This window comes from Cyprinodon tularosa, unplaced genomic scaffold (assembly GCF_016077235.1).
Source record: "Cyprinodon tularosa strain WSP-4 unplaced genomic scaffold, ASM1607723v1 ctg703, whole genome shotgun sequence".
NCBI classification, from domain to species: domain Eukaryota; kingdom Metazoa; phylum Chordata; class Actinopteri; order Cyprinodontiformes; family Cyprinodontidae; genus Cyprinodon; species Cyprinodon tularosa.
In genome coordinates, this window is record NW_024039456.1 from 13,414 (window position 1) to 25,864 (window position 12,451).

General features: G+C 40.7%; 1 protein-coding gene across 1 annotated transcript in view; it reads left to right on the top strand.

The window, feature by feature from the left end:
* Window positions 1-3,237: 3,237 nt before the first annotated feature.
* The window catches only part of far1 (fatty acyl CoA reductase 1), a 33,035-nt gene continuing 23,821 nt past the window's right edge, over window positions 3,238-12,451 (top strand). The window contains exons 1-4 of the mRNA XM_038268588.1: window positions 3,238-3,355; window positions 3,839-3,955; window positions 7,753-7,928; window positions 9,990-10,169. Coding sequence (XP_038124516.1) covers window positions 3,284-3,355; window positions 3,839-3,955; window positions 7,753-7,928; window positions 9,990-10,169 — 545 coding nt within the window. The 5' untranslated portion in view covers window positions 3,238-3,283. The remainder of the gene's footprint in view (window positions 3,356-3,838; window positions 3,956-7,752; window positions 7,929-9,989; window positions 10,170-12,451) is intronic.

Here is a 12,451-nt window from a genome sequence, read left to right on the forward strand (position 1 = left end):
TTTGAACAAAAAAAGATTTTTCAGTCAATTCAGAATGCTGCTGCAAGGCTGTTAACAAACACAGAGAACAGCAATTCCAGTTTTAATCTGTTTCCATTGGCTTCCTGTACATTTTTAGAACCAGTTTTGAAACGTTAGACCTTACTTTTAGAGCCCTGTATGTTTAAGCCCCCGCTAGCTGGTGTGTCGCCTCCATCTTTTTGTCATCTTGACTCTGCTTAACTATTTTGCTGCTATGATGCTGTGAATGTTAAATAATTTACGTTGTATGCCTTATTCTACATGTTTTTTTATCTGTGGAAAGTGCTACTTAAATAAGCCTTTGAGAGAACAACCTTTGTTTGATTTGACAGGCTTATGGAGTGAAACAAGTAACCAGCCAGCGCCTAATTTCAACTAAATTAATGCTAATAGCATAATGATGCAAGGAGATCATCTAAAAGACCATTAAACTTTTCATTTCTAAAGAATATGTTACGCTGGAATTGTAAGATATTTTCAGTATTTGAAATAAATCAGCAAAATGACTAAAAAATGGACTCCTGGTCTCTGTTAACAGAAATGTATTTGAGTGGAGCCCAAACAAATTCAAATAAAATCAGTAAAATGGAAAAAAAAAAAAAAACACTTGCTACCGAAAAAACAATTAAAATGAATTTTTGGATTGTTGGTCTTTTACTGATTAAAAGGCTGCTTCTATTCAGACTGAGGAACTTCACTGTCTGAGTCTGAATAAGATGAAGAGCTGTGATCTCATTGACTATTGGAGGTTTTGGAGTCTCTTTGTGACATCTTCCAGCAGGCTTATAGCTAGGAATACACCTTGGTGTATCACATCTTCAGGCTTTGCGTGGCGTAGGGGGTCCGAGGGTATCCTCCCCCAGAAATGTTGAAGTTTAGACTCTGAAACACTATTTCCTGCATTTTGAAGTGGAATGCAGCTAACTTTTGTTACAACGCTTCTTTGGTCCTGATTAAGGGAAGTATGTGTGCTTGACTAGAGGTGGAAATCTCATAAGGAAGACATGAGATAATTATGCTTCATAGGTTAATTCAAACAATCAGAGAGTATAAAGCTACGTTCAGATCGATTTGAGCAGCAAAAAAGGGCCCGCTGCTTCATTTTTGATGCTTGTACTCGTTAAGATCAGATGCATCTAAAGAGCAAATTTGATGCTCCTGTAAAGTGTCCAATAAAGAGTGTCTGGATGTGTCTGCTGGTGCTCCTGTGTTCAGTAGCAGAGAGCGGCTTTGCTATATTTGCTTTGATAAGTAGTTTTAATATATTTTAATACGAGAAAGTCGAACCAAAACATCCGCTCAGACCGCCACATACCGGCGTCACGCTGTCACTGGGAATCCTCAGCAGCACCTGCCTCAGGCCCAGCCACCTTTTGGAGGGGATTTTCCCTTACTGTTCTTAGCGACTGGAAGTACATGTTTTTCAGCTAAATGGTACAAGCTGCAGGCACCAGAATCATAAGTGAACATATTTTGTCGTCATTTTAAGTTAATTTAGGCGTTAACAAACTGATACAGTGGAGGGATCATAGTGATCTACATCAGCACTGCTGTAAGTCTCCCTGTTGCTCCCAGATCAGCTTCTGATTGGTTGATATGCCGCGTCAAGCAACAGTTTTTCCAACTCCAGTTTCTGCTGCTTGTGAAAAACAGGCCGAACAAATGTATCTTTTTCTTCTTTTTTTTTTTTTTTAAGTAAAGGCTGTACTATTTTCACCCATACGCATTTCTATCTAAAAGCCTGTCTTCCAGTCTGGGCGGCCAGAGCTGGGCATGCTGCCACTTGGTTTGAACTTCCTCCACATGTGAACTAGTTTCTGTAAAGTGGAAATGCTAATGTCGAATGCTTTTGATGCCTCTTTAAATCCCTTACCAGACCTGTGATCCGTTTCAATCTGCTTTCTTAAGTCATTAGTTCTTACCATGATGTTCACCTTCACCTCAGTTGTCACAAGGTTTAAAGCCTCATAATCTAGATACACCTGAAAAATTAATATTGAATGTCTTATGCTGCGTTCACACCGGGCGCAGCAGAAGCAGCGAGTTTACATGCAAAGTCAATGGTTGACGCGCGTCAAGGCGCAGCAAAAGGTCCTGCGGCGCGTTTTGAGCAGCAGGCGCAGCGCGTCTGAGCAGCTGAAGCAGCGCGTCGGGCGCGTTTAAAGGTACACTATGCAACCGGTGTTGATTTTCCAGCGAGACTCCCCCCAGAGGGCGAAAGTAAAAGTGCACTGTCGTAAATATGCACAGCTGTTCTCCTGGTTTCTCCGTCAAGCCAGGCGCGGTTGTTTTGAGCTTAGCAGACAGGCGAACGCAACGAATGACTAATGCTGCGTTCACACCGCAGCTGGCGCGACAGAAGCAGCGAGTTTACATGCAAAGTCAATGGTTGACGCGCGTCAAGGCGCAGCAAAGGAGCAGCAGGCCCAGCGCGTCTGAGCAGCTGAAGCAGGGAGAGAGACACAGCGCTGATGATCAGAGGCTATGATCACTCCTCTTAAACAGTTTATTGACGCCTAAATTAACTTAAAATGGATTATGAATGGATTTGGATTATTTAGATGAAAAACACCTACCAGCTGCCGCGGTGAACCGCGAGGAGGCGACCCGGCCAGAGGCTGCTGTTGAAGGGATTCCTACTGTCGGCGCACCGCTGGTATGTGGGGGTCTGAGCGGCTCCGACAGAAAAAATATTGGGAGGCAGGATAATAACCTGAATGAACTGACTGCACTGATTACGTTTTCAGGTGGATTTTCTCACTTAAAAACATATTAAAACTACTTTATTCCCACTGATCACAGCAAATATAGCTGCAAGGCAGAGAAAGGATAGTGAAGCTCTTTTAATCATTATTACACATTATTAACTGTAAACACTTGGGAAAATGCTCCTGCCATTTAGGCTATTTCTGAATAGAAATGTTTTTTGTATTGGTTGATATTTATTATTGAGCAACTAAAACTGAGGAGCTTTTTAAAAAAAAATTTTATTGTTTAAATGAAGCCTGACTGGAAATATTGTCCCCATTCCAGTTATGTGTTCCTGACAGAGTGCAGCAGGTTGATATAAAAATAACTCCACTCTCTGCAACCTTTGACAACCTTCAGCAATCCCTCCTAGCCACATGTATGACATTAGAACATCAGAGTGCTCTCCTTCCTGTTTGGAAGTCTTTCACTGAAGTATTCATATATTTATTTGTTCTTGCCGTGCAGGTGGAGTCATTGAGGAACTCGACAAAGCAGCTCTCCAGTAAACATCATGGTGAACATCCCAGAATACTATGCAGGGAAGAATGTGTTAATATCTGGAGCAACCGGCTTCATGGGGAAGGTATGCTGGTGGTTCTACTGTCATTTGAAATTTGGCCGAAGTCTGAACTTCTACTTGGAAATCGTTCAGTTGGATTCCTGTCACTCCTGAGTAATGCAGTAAAATGAATAACGAGCCACTGAATGGAGTGCATTTATAGCTGCAAGAAAAGTGTTTTTGTTTAACTAGATGGTTTTTAATTCATTTAGTTGTTTTCAGTCTTTTTAAATTAAATAGTTTGGGCCATTTGTTACATTTTAATCAATTTTTTTTTTTAATGTTCTAATACATTTATTTCTGCATGCTCTTTTTTTTTTTTTTTTTTTTTTTTTTCTTCTGTTGGCTAACCACAATTCCCTCCCCTTAAGAAAAACCCAAAATCTCCAACCTTTGCACAAGTATTATTGATTAAAACTGTTTGAATGCTCCTTTGGAAATGGGATTAAATTCTGGATCAAAATTCCGTTTTCTTATGGATGTTTTCTTTTCTTCCTTGTTTTTCAGGTTCTCCTGGAAAAGCTGCTGAGGTCCTGCCCAGAGGTCAAAGCAGTTTACGTGTTGGTTAGGTCAAAAGCCGGCCAGAGTCCACAGGCGCGGGTAGCTGAAATGGTCAACTGCAAGGTGAGAGGTGGGGTCAGTGGTGAAAGATGAGAAGCTCCTGAAAAGCCTGTTGGACCGGTTTATTATCAGTCCAGTCATTGTTCTTTAAGAGCACAGAGGAAACTCTCACTTATCCCTCCCCAAACTGCTGCATAGTTTACATTACCTGTTGTTATTCATGCGGTTGATTTACTTTTGCATTCAAGCAGTTAGGATGTAAAGCAAATTTACCACCTTTCAGCTACATTTAAGCCAGATCTGGTATTAAATGTGTCAGAAGGCCACTTAAAATGTGCTTTAGGAAGTAACTGGGCTGAGAAATCTTTAAAAAGTCTTCTTGTTTCTAATCAAAGATGTCAGCTACATGAAGAAGATCAGGAGTGCCTCAGAAGGTTTTAATATAAATCCAAAATAAAAAAGTTTTTCTACATTGGATGATAACGATGAGTAATGCACAGATTCTTCAATTAGCCAAGACCTTCAGAAGAACAGTTGACTAATTGAAATTTGTATTTACTTAATTGCATCTTAATTTTTTATTTATTTGATTTGGAAAATTGTAAGTTGACCATGTGGAGTCATGGTGGAAGAAAAATATTTTTGTTCATTTGGATTCCTATGTAATTTATTTAGATACAGCCCCGCACACACTTGCATAACCATCCATTTATTAGAGATACCAATTAGGAGAAAGCTGGAGTACCCAGAGAGAATCACAGCATGCACAGGGATAACATGCAAACTCCCTCCATAAACATCTATGACAGGGAATCAAAACAAAGACCTTTTTGATGCAAGATAGCGAGTGGATGGAAAAAGTCTAGAAGTTAAAATGGGACCAACCTTTAAGTCCTTAAGCCTTGAAGATTTTGAAGCAAAAGCCATCAATGGAGATGGTTTTATTTACCAGAAGGACTTTGCTGCTGTTGAACGCACCCGCAACTCCTTTAATAAGCATGACACGACTGATCAGGATAACCTGCCTGACCTACAGGGAATCTATGGAGTAATGTCAGAATTAAGATGATCGACAACAAACCAAATGGTGCAGAAGAATTGAAGAGGACGAATAAAGCAAGCTGTGTTTCAACAACAGCTCAACAGAGCCGCAGGCGGATCTCCTCCATGCTGTGCTGCATTGATGCATGAATTCAAGCAGAAGTAAACAAAACAAAGTGCATCCACTCTTAGTTAGCTTATATCTTTTAGATGTATTTTTTTCTAATGTAAAACTTTTCTGGGAGACTTTTAGAACTGAGCCAGTATCATCACAATTACCTGTAATAGATGCTTCACATGTTCATTACCAAGAAAGCTCGCCTGTCAGCTGTAATGATCCCTGACTGTCGAGTTATTTGAGGTAACAGCCTTGATTTGAGAAACTGAATAAGGAAGAATGAATTACTCAAGAGTTCTAATGAACAATTGCAGATTGGTGAAAGCAGGAACAGACCCAACCTCAAAAACCTATCGGGCTGCATTAAACAGGAGGAACAATGAGCCAGATAAGGGAAGTTTTTACATAAACAAAATGCAGCAGGCAGCCAGGCCGGCTTGGTGATTGGATGTAGAGTATGGTAGCGTGCAGAACTGGGTCACTGATGTCAGAGTTTGACCCCTTAAATGGAAAAGGCATTGTCCTCTAATCAGTCAAATGGTTTCAATCAACTTTATGGAGCCAGGATAGCTTTTCTTCAATGGTCCATTAATACGAGGTTATAATTGGTAGCGATAATCTGTCATTATTATTTATAGAGGTTGACATCCTAGTTGTTCATTTATTTTTAATCCTAACTCTTAAAACTTGGACTAAACCGGGCTGTAAAGAAGAAACTCTCCACCTGTGTAGCTCTGATTCACTGGGACCTGTTGGGGTATTCTTGATGGTTTGGATGTGTTTCTGGTGACTGATAACTTATTAACTATTCAATACAGTTTATTTATATAGCGCCAATTCACAACACATGTCATCCCAAGGCACTTTAAAATTCAACCAGATCAATACAGTCAAATTGATACAAAGTTTTCTCTCTAAGGAAAACCAGCTGATTGCATTGACTCATTGACTCAAAGGCAATCCCTCACACTAAGCTTGATTGTAGCGACAGTGGAGAGGAAAAACTCCCTTTTAACAGGAAGAAACCTCCAGCAGAACAAGACTCTGTGTGAGCGGCCATCTGCCGAGGCCGACTGGGGTTCAAGGAGACAGAAGCAGAGATACAAAAAGCAACAGTAAAAGGCGGCCCCGTCCAGGAAACACACAGCGAGGCAGACGAGCTCCGAGCCAGCTCCCATGTCAGAGGATGAAGAGAGCACATCCAGCCAGTTGTAGAGAAACAGGACTACACTGAAAAAACAGGCAGATCCCCAAAGTCTATAAACAAAGGTGTTGATTGAAGCAGCACAGCTGATATTTCTCTCCAGGATGGAGTCACAGCCAAACAGGAACAGACGAGGCGAAGCTATGAGGAAAAGCAGAGAGGGCATAACATTACATATTGAACTAACAGATTCTGCAGAGTCAGAGAATAGAGATAGAATGATGAAAAAGGGGTCCCTATGTCCTCCAGCAGTCTAAGCCTATAGCAGCAGAACTATAGAGATAGCTCAGGATAACCTGAGCCACTCTAACTAGAAGCTTTATCAAAAAGGAAAGTTTTAAGCCTAGCCTTAAAAGTAGACAGGGTGTCTGCCTCACGGACTAAAACTGGTAGTTGGTTCCACAGGAGAGGAGCCTGATAACTAAAAGATCTGCCTTCCATTCTACTTTTAGAAATTAGGAGCAAAGTGCTCTGTTAGGAACATAAGGAACAGTCATATCTCTGATATAAGATGGAGCTTGGCCATTTAAGGCTTTATATGTGAGGAGGAGGATTTGAAATTCTATTCAAAGATGAATAGATAATGAATAAAACTAAAGGCTCTTAAATTTGTGTTTATTTTTAGCTCCTCCCTCTGGAAGTCAAAGCGTTTGTTTTTAAACAACCATAAAATTTACAAATGTTTGCACCTTCTCATTAACATAGGCAAATGTCTTATTCAGACTATACTGAAATAGCTTTTCTAATTTGCGGAATAACTCAAAATTATTTCATGAGTCCAAGTCTTAAAGATGAACTAGAAAAGCATTTAGACTCCCAGTGTGAGCCTTTTATCTGACCTTTAGTATTTGTTGATGCGCTCGTGTCGCTTTCCTAATCCACATCCAGATCTCCTTAAACATTTAGCCTTTATTTGTAGTCGTTCTTAGACGATGGTGGTTAGTAAATAAACCTTGTTTGCTGTAGTGCTACCAGTCCTTCCCTTGTTTATGGTTTATCTTTGAATTTTTACTGATCTCCAGTAGAAATGAGTCACCTATTTTCTGAGGAAATCAGCAGAGCACACTGCTAAGCTTGGCTAAATCATGCAGAAAATAATCAGATTTGTTCCTGTTTTAGGGCAAAGCTACCAAGCTTTCAGGAAATTTCTTTCTTCCTTTAAAGATTATTATACAAAAAAAAAAATCTTAAAATAATTAATTGAAATCATAATTGATCTAAACCTACTGTAGAACTAGAGGATTTAATGCTAATGAGGTCAAAATAGTGTTTTTACTAAACATTTATATTTCTTACACTTTGTAGATTTCCTCCACCTTCTGTAATATTCTGCAATAGAAATTTTAAAACGTGGTTGCAGCTGAAAGATTTGTGTTGTGCCTTAAGCTGGCAGAGCAGACTTTAAAAAGTTGAGCTAATGTTTTAACTTTTTTTTTTTTTTTTTTTTGTATGCAGAGAAGTTCTGATATGGTTCTAATTCTTTATGTTTTGTCTCAGTTGTTTGAAAGATTGCAAGCGGAGCAGCCAGACTTTGCAGAGAAGATCGTAGCTGTGAACAGCGACCTCACGGTACTGGAGCTTGATCTGAGCAAAGAGGATCAGGGCATCCTGGCTGAAAACGTAAACATAGTCTTCCACTGTGCTGCAACAGTCCGCTTCAATGAGCCCCTCAAGTGAGTGAAAGTGTCTATATTTTATTTTATTTATATCTTTTTGGGATTGTTTTTTAAATATCTTTGGTGTAACGATGATTAATCATCAGGCAGGAGAGTCGGTAGGAGGTTTGCTGGCCCTGCTCCAACACAATGGGCCCTCTGTTTGCAGTACAGAGAAACAGAACACCTGGCACACCTTTCTGTTTCTCCTAAGGTTAAGATGCAGCTGCTTATTAAAGTCTACTTCCCACACAGCCTGTTAGAAAAACACAGGAAGAACAGGTTTCCTTATCTCCTACCTTAGGTGGTCTTAAAAGGCTGATTTCACCAGTATTGAGTACTGCCTTTTGATTTTTCTAAGAAGTTTCTTCGGGAACTTTTCAGCCGTATTGAACTCGACTTGATGAAGCCAAAACAATTTGGCCTGTTTGCTGCCAAATAGCTGTGCTCCGTGATGTTTCAACACGCAGCCTCACATGCAAACACCTTAGCTATGCAACGATGAGCATTTAGTGTCAGATTTATTATTGTATGAATAAGAGTGAGAAAAAAAGGAAATTCTTAAACCTGATAAATCGAAGGAATTGGCATTTAAGATATTCTTCTTGCCTTCCTGTCATGAGAGGTGATTGACCATTTAGAGGCCACAGCACTGGAGCAAAGTTATTCTCAGCATAGTTTTTTTTTTTTTGCATAGAATTTTTTATTATTTATGTTTTTATCAAACTTTACCATCACAGGAACCCCAGCCCTTGTATTTCATCCAGATCTTAGACCAATTGTTTCCTAACTGTCGGCTAGCTTGGCCAAAATGCTCATCTTTAAAAGGACAAAAAAAAAAGAAGTTTAAAATATAGTTTAAAGTAAAAATAAAATCTATGAAATATATAAAATCACAAGTTTAATGTAGCAAATCAGTATTTCTATAATAAAAAAAAAACATTTTTATTTCTCTTTAAAGGGGTGATAGAATGATTCTATAGGGTATGTGGTCCTTAAGGTCTCTGAATAGGGTGTGTAACATTGGTTGGGCTGAAAATGGCATATTAGCTGTTCTATGAACCCTGATGCAGCCTGGTTAAAAGCCCTAGAATGAAACGACAGGTTTTCTTCCTTTTATGGTTTGATCATGAATATTTAGAGGAGCTGTGCTCTGATTGGGTGATTTACAACGAGCTGTTGAGCAAAAACACATCATAGCAACAAGCACCCAGATATGCTATCAACAGCTTAGCGACAGAATAATAGCAACAGCTAAGGGTTGTGATGGCCCTATGGTCGGAACAGCCTCTCATTTCAGTTAAAGAAGTTTAGCAGATCCTGCTTTGAACTGTCCAAGGTTTAGAAAGCTGTCTTCAGTAAAATGCTTCGAGCAAATGAACAGCTGAGCATCAAACTTAGCAGGGATCTTCTGATAGACAAAAATAATCCATGCCTGTCGAGTCTTCGGATCCTTTGGAAGACTGTGAAAATGTTCCCCTTTCTCCATGCAGCCTGGAACACTGCATTTCTGCCCGTGGTTCTGGCTCATTTTCAATAGAGAAACGTCCTGCTTTGTGATTCTTGTAGAAATAAACCCATCTGTAGGCTAAACAGCTAAACTGGTGTCTTACATCTACCTCTATTCATGTTCTTTGCCAGTGAACCAGTGGGCTGGTCTGTATGTCAGTTTCAGGGCGTGACAAAAGTACAGGCCAGAACCAAATAAGGCAACATCCCCGAATTGACGTCACTTCAGGGTTTCGTTTGGATTCGCCGGTTTTACGGTGGAAGTTTAGAATTGTGAGATTTGCAGAGAAAGGAGGAGTCGATGGGGCTTGACCTTCTCTGTTCGTCCATTTCACCCATTGAACTATCGTTATTCATCTATGACAATGGAAATCGGTTTTGCGTTCTATGACCACTTTAAACATCTTTAAGATTTCAGATGTTGATTCTCTTTTACCCTCTCTAAGCTCAGCCTCCATAACAATGCTTGAATCTCTCGTTATGTTTGGACAGTAATCATCTACACGGAGTTCCTCTAGCCGATTTAAATCGCTCTAATCCCTTTTCTCACTTCTGTTTTTGGTGCTTTAGGGATGCGATGCAACTGAATGTCTTGGCTACACAGAAGATGCTGGCGCTGGCCCACAAGATTAAGCATTTGGAGGTCTTTATTCACGTATCCACAGCGTACGCCCACTGTGACAGGGACCTCATCGAGGAAGTCGTCTACCCTCCTCCTGTAAACTACCGCAAACTCATCGACACTCTGGAGTAAGTTGTCAGAATGCACATTGATGCTTGATAACAGGAAATGCTGTGTATTACCCGGAGTCCTGAATGCAGTGGACATGGCAGCTTTTGCCCTGTTTTGATTTATGCTTATGTAGAAGCGTGTTTAGAAGCAAAGCAAAGATCTGCCTGCTCTGATTACAGCAAGGCGACGGCGACCAAACACCTGAACTGTTCTGTCACGTTGCAACAATCAATCAGGGGCTGGATAAGGCTGTGATGTAGGGTGAAGGAGTCCAGCAGAGGAAGATTTTTCATTTTTTTCCAATGAAAATAAAGATGGAAAAACAAGATGACATATTCGAGGGCTTTTAAAGAAGCCGTTTGAGTTTGGCTCTTGGGAGCGTTAATCATTTGTCGCCCTCTTTAAACTGTAGAGCTGCTGCCCCGCCTCTGACCGGCAGAGGTGTTCTTCCTGACCGCCCTCACCCTGTCAGAATTAGAATAACTTTATTAATCCCATTAAGGGTAATTCATCACATCGACCTGGTCAGACAGATGCAGACAATCAGATGAGTCTGTTCTACAACCTTCAACACACAGCGGTTGGAAATACAAGCAGGACGCTTAGTTCAAGTTTTAAGAACATAATTACAGGTTTAGAATCTGAGATCAACAACAAAGGAATGTATTCTGTGCCCCAGATAAACTCGTTGCCCTCTTGTTTTTTTTTTTTTTTGGTGATATCGGTGTTGACATCAAATTGGAAGTTGTCGTCAAACACATTTCCCAAATATTTGTAGTTGAAACTCCGGCCCAGCTGTGATTGATTCACTCACGGAAAACAGATGGGCAGAGATTCTGCAGCAAGTACATGGCCGTTTCTCAATGTGTGTACTTGTGCGTTCTCGTTTGCTCGTGTGCTCGTGAAACGCCCTAGTACTGTTCCAATTCACAAGAACAGCAGACCGAGAACAGAAAAAGTCTCCGGATGTTGTTCTCGCCCCTCACTATTTACCCAGCATGCGTCAGAGCAGACTTGTCCGTTCTTGAGAACGACAGCTGTCCCAGCATGCACTGCGGCAGCAGCAGCTGTCAATGGAGCGCTCGCAGAGCTCCGAGTATTAAGTTAAAAGTTCTCTTTTCTGTTGCTGTTGTTCATAAAAGTACATTTCAAGATAATTTGAGGCGAGAATATAATACTTTAAAGTGCCGCTATATGGTCCATTTACTGATTTAATGCGTAATAATTTTTTTTTTAAAAAGTTGAGAGGACCGCGAGAACCAATGGACCTGAGAAGCTAACGGCAGCCAGGGCTAACGTTAGCCCGTCTGCAGCGGCTCTCTCTCGGCATAGCTGTGTGAAGGACCGCTGGCTCTGATGGGAATGTTTTTTGTTTTATTTGGCAAAATGTTCATTTGATTTCTGTTTATTTGACTGTGTTAATTATTATTCCCACAATAAATGAAAAAAGTAATAATTTATTATTATCTAGATACTATTAATAAGGTGAAATGCAGCTCTAGACGAGCCGGGCATGTGGTGACACCCCTGTTCCAATTGACCCAGATTTATTTTGTGTGCTCCCGTTCTGAGTCCATACTTTCCTGTGTTCTTCTCAAGAACATACTTGGCGAGGACACGCGTCCGTACCCGCGTTCTAGTGAATTAAGAAACGGCCTATAGCTCCTGTAGTTGGTGTCCCGCAGGATGATTGTCCCCGTACGTGGGACAGCAGGTCTTCAGACTGACTGCTGTAAAGGACCGTCATCCGGACCCCGCTGCTGGAGCAGCTGGTGGTGAACTGGTTCCGTCTCTGGAAAATCTGTTGAACCAGGAGAAACTGCTTCCCATCATGACTGAAGAAAAACTGGCTGAATAAAATCCAGATGCAGATGGAAGCTCTGATTGGAGGTGGAGCGACAGGAGTGGACCTCGACATCCACCATGCAAATTGCTGGCCAAATGTGAAACGAGCGGCGGCACCTGAAGGTGACATCACTGTCACTGGGATCATGTTTAGTGTGAACCAACAGGATGGCATGAAGAGTGCACTACTTCAGCCATGTTTCTTTGTGAGGAAACGCAGCAGTGAATCTGCTGAAACCAACAGAATTTGAAGTGACTTTTATCCAGCTTTGTTTCAGCTTTGCTTCATTTTCAGGGTTTTTATAATAATTTTTAACTCCATTCACTTCAGGAGTATTGTATAAACTTTTTGCTTTAGAATAAGATTCCTTTCTCTGCCCAGATATAAAACAAAATAACTGCTCAGCTCATGGAAAGAAAAGCAAAGCAGTCATTTTTCGAAGCCCAAAGATGC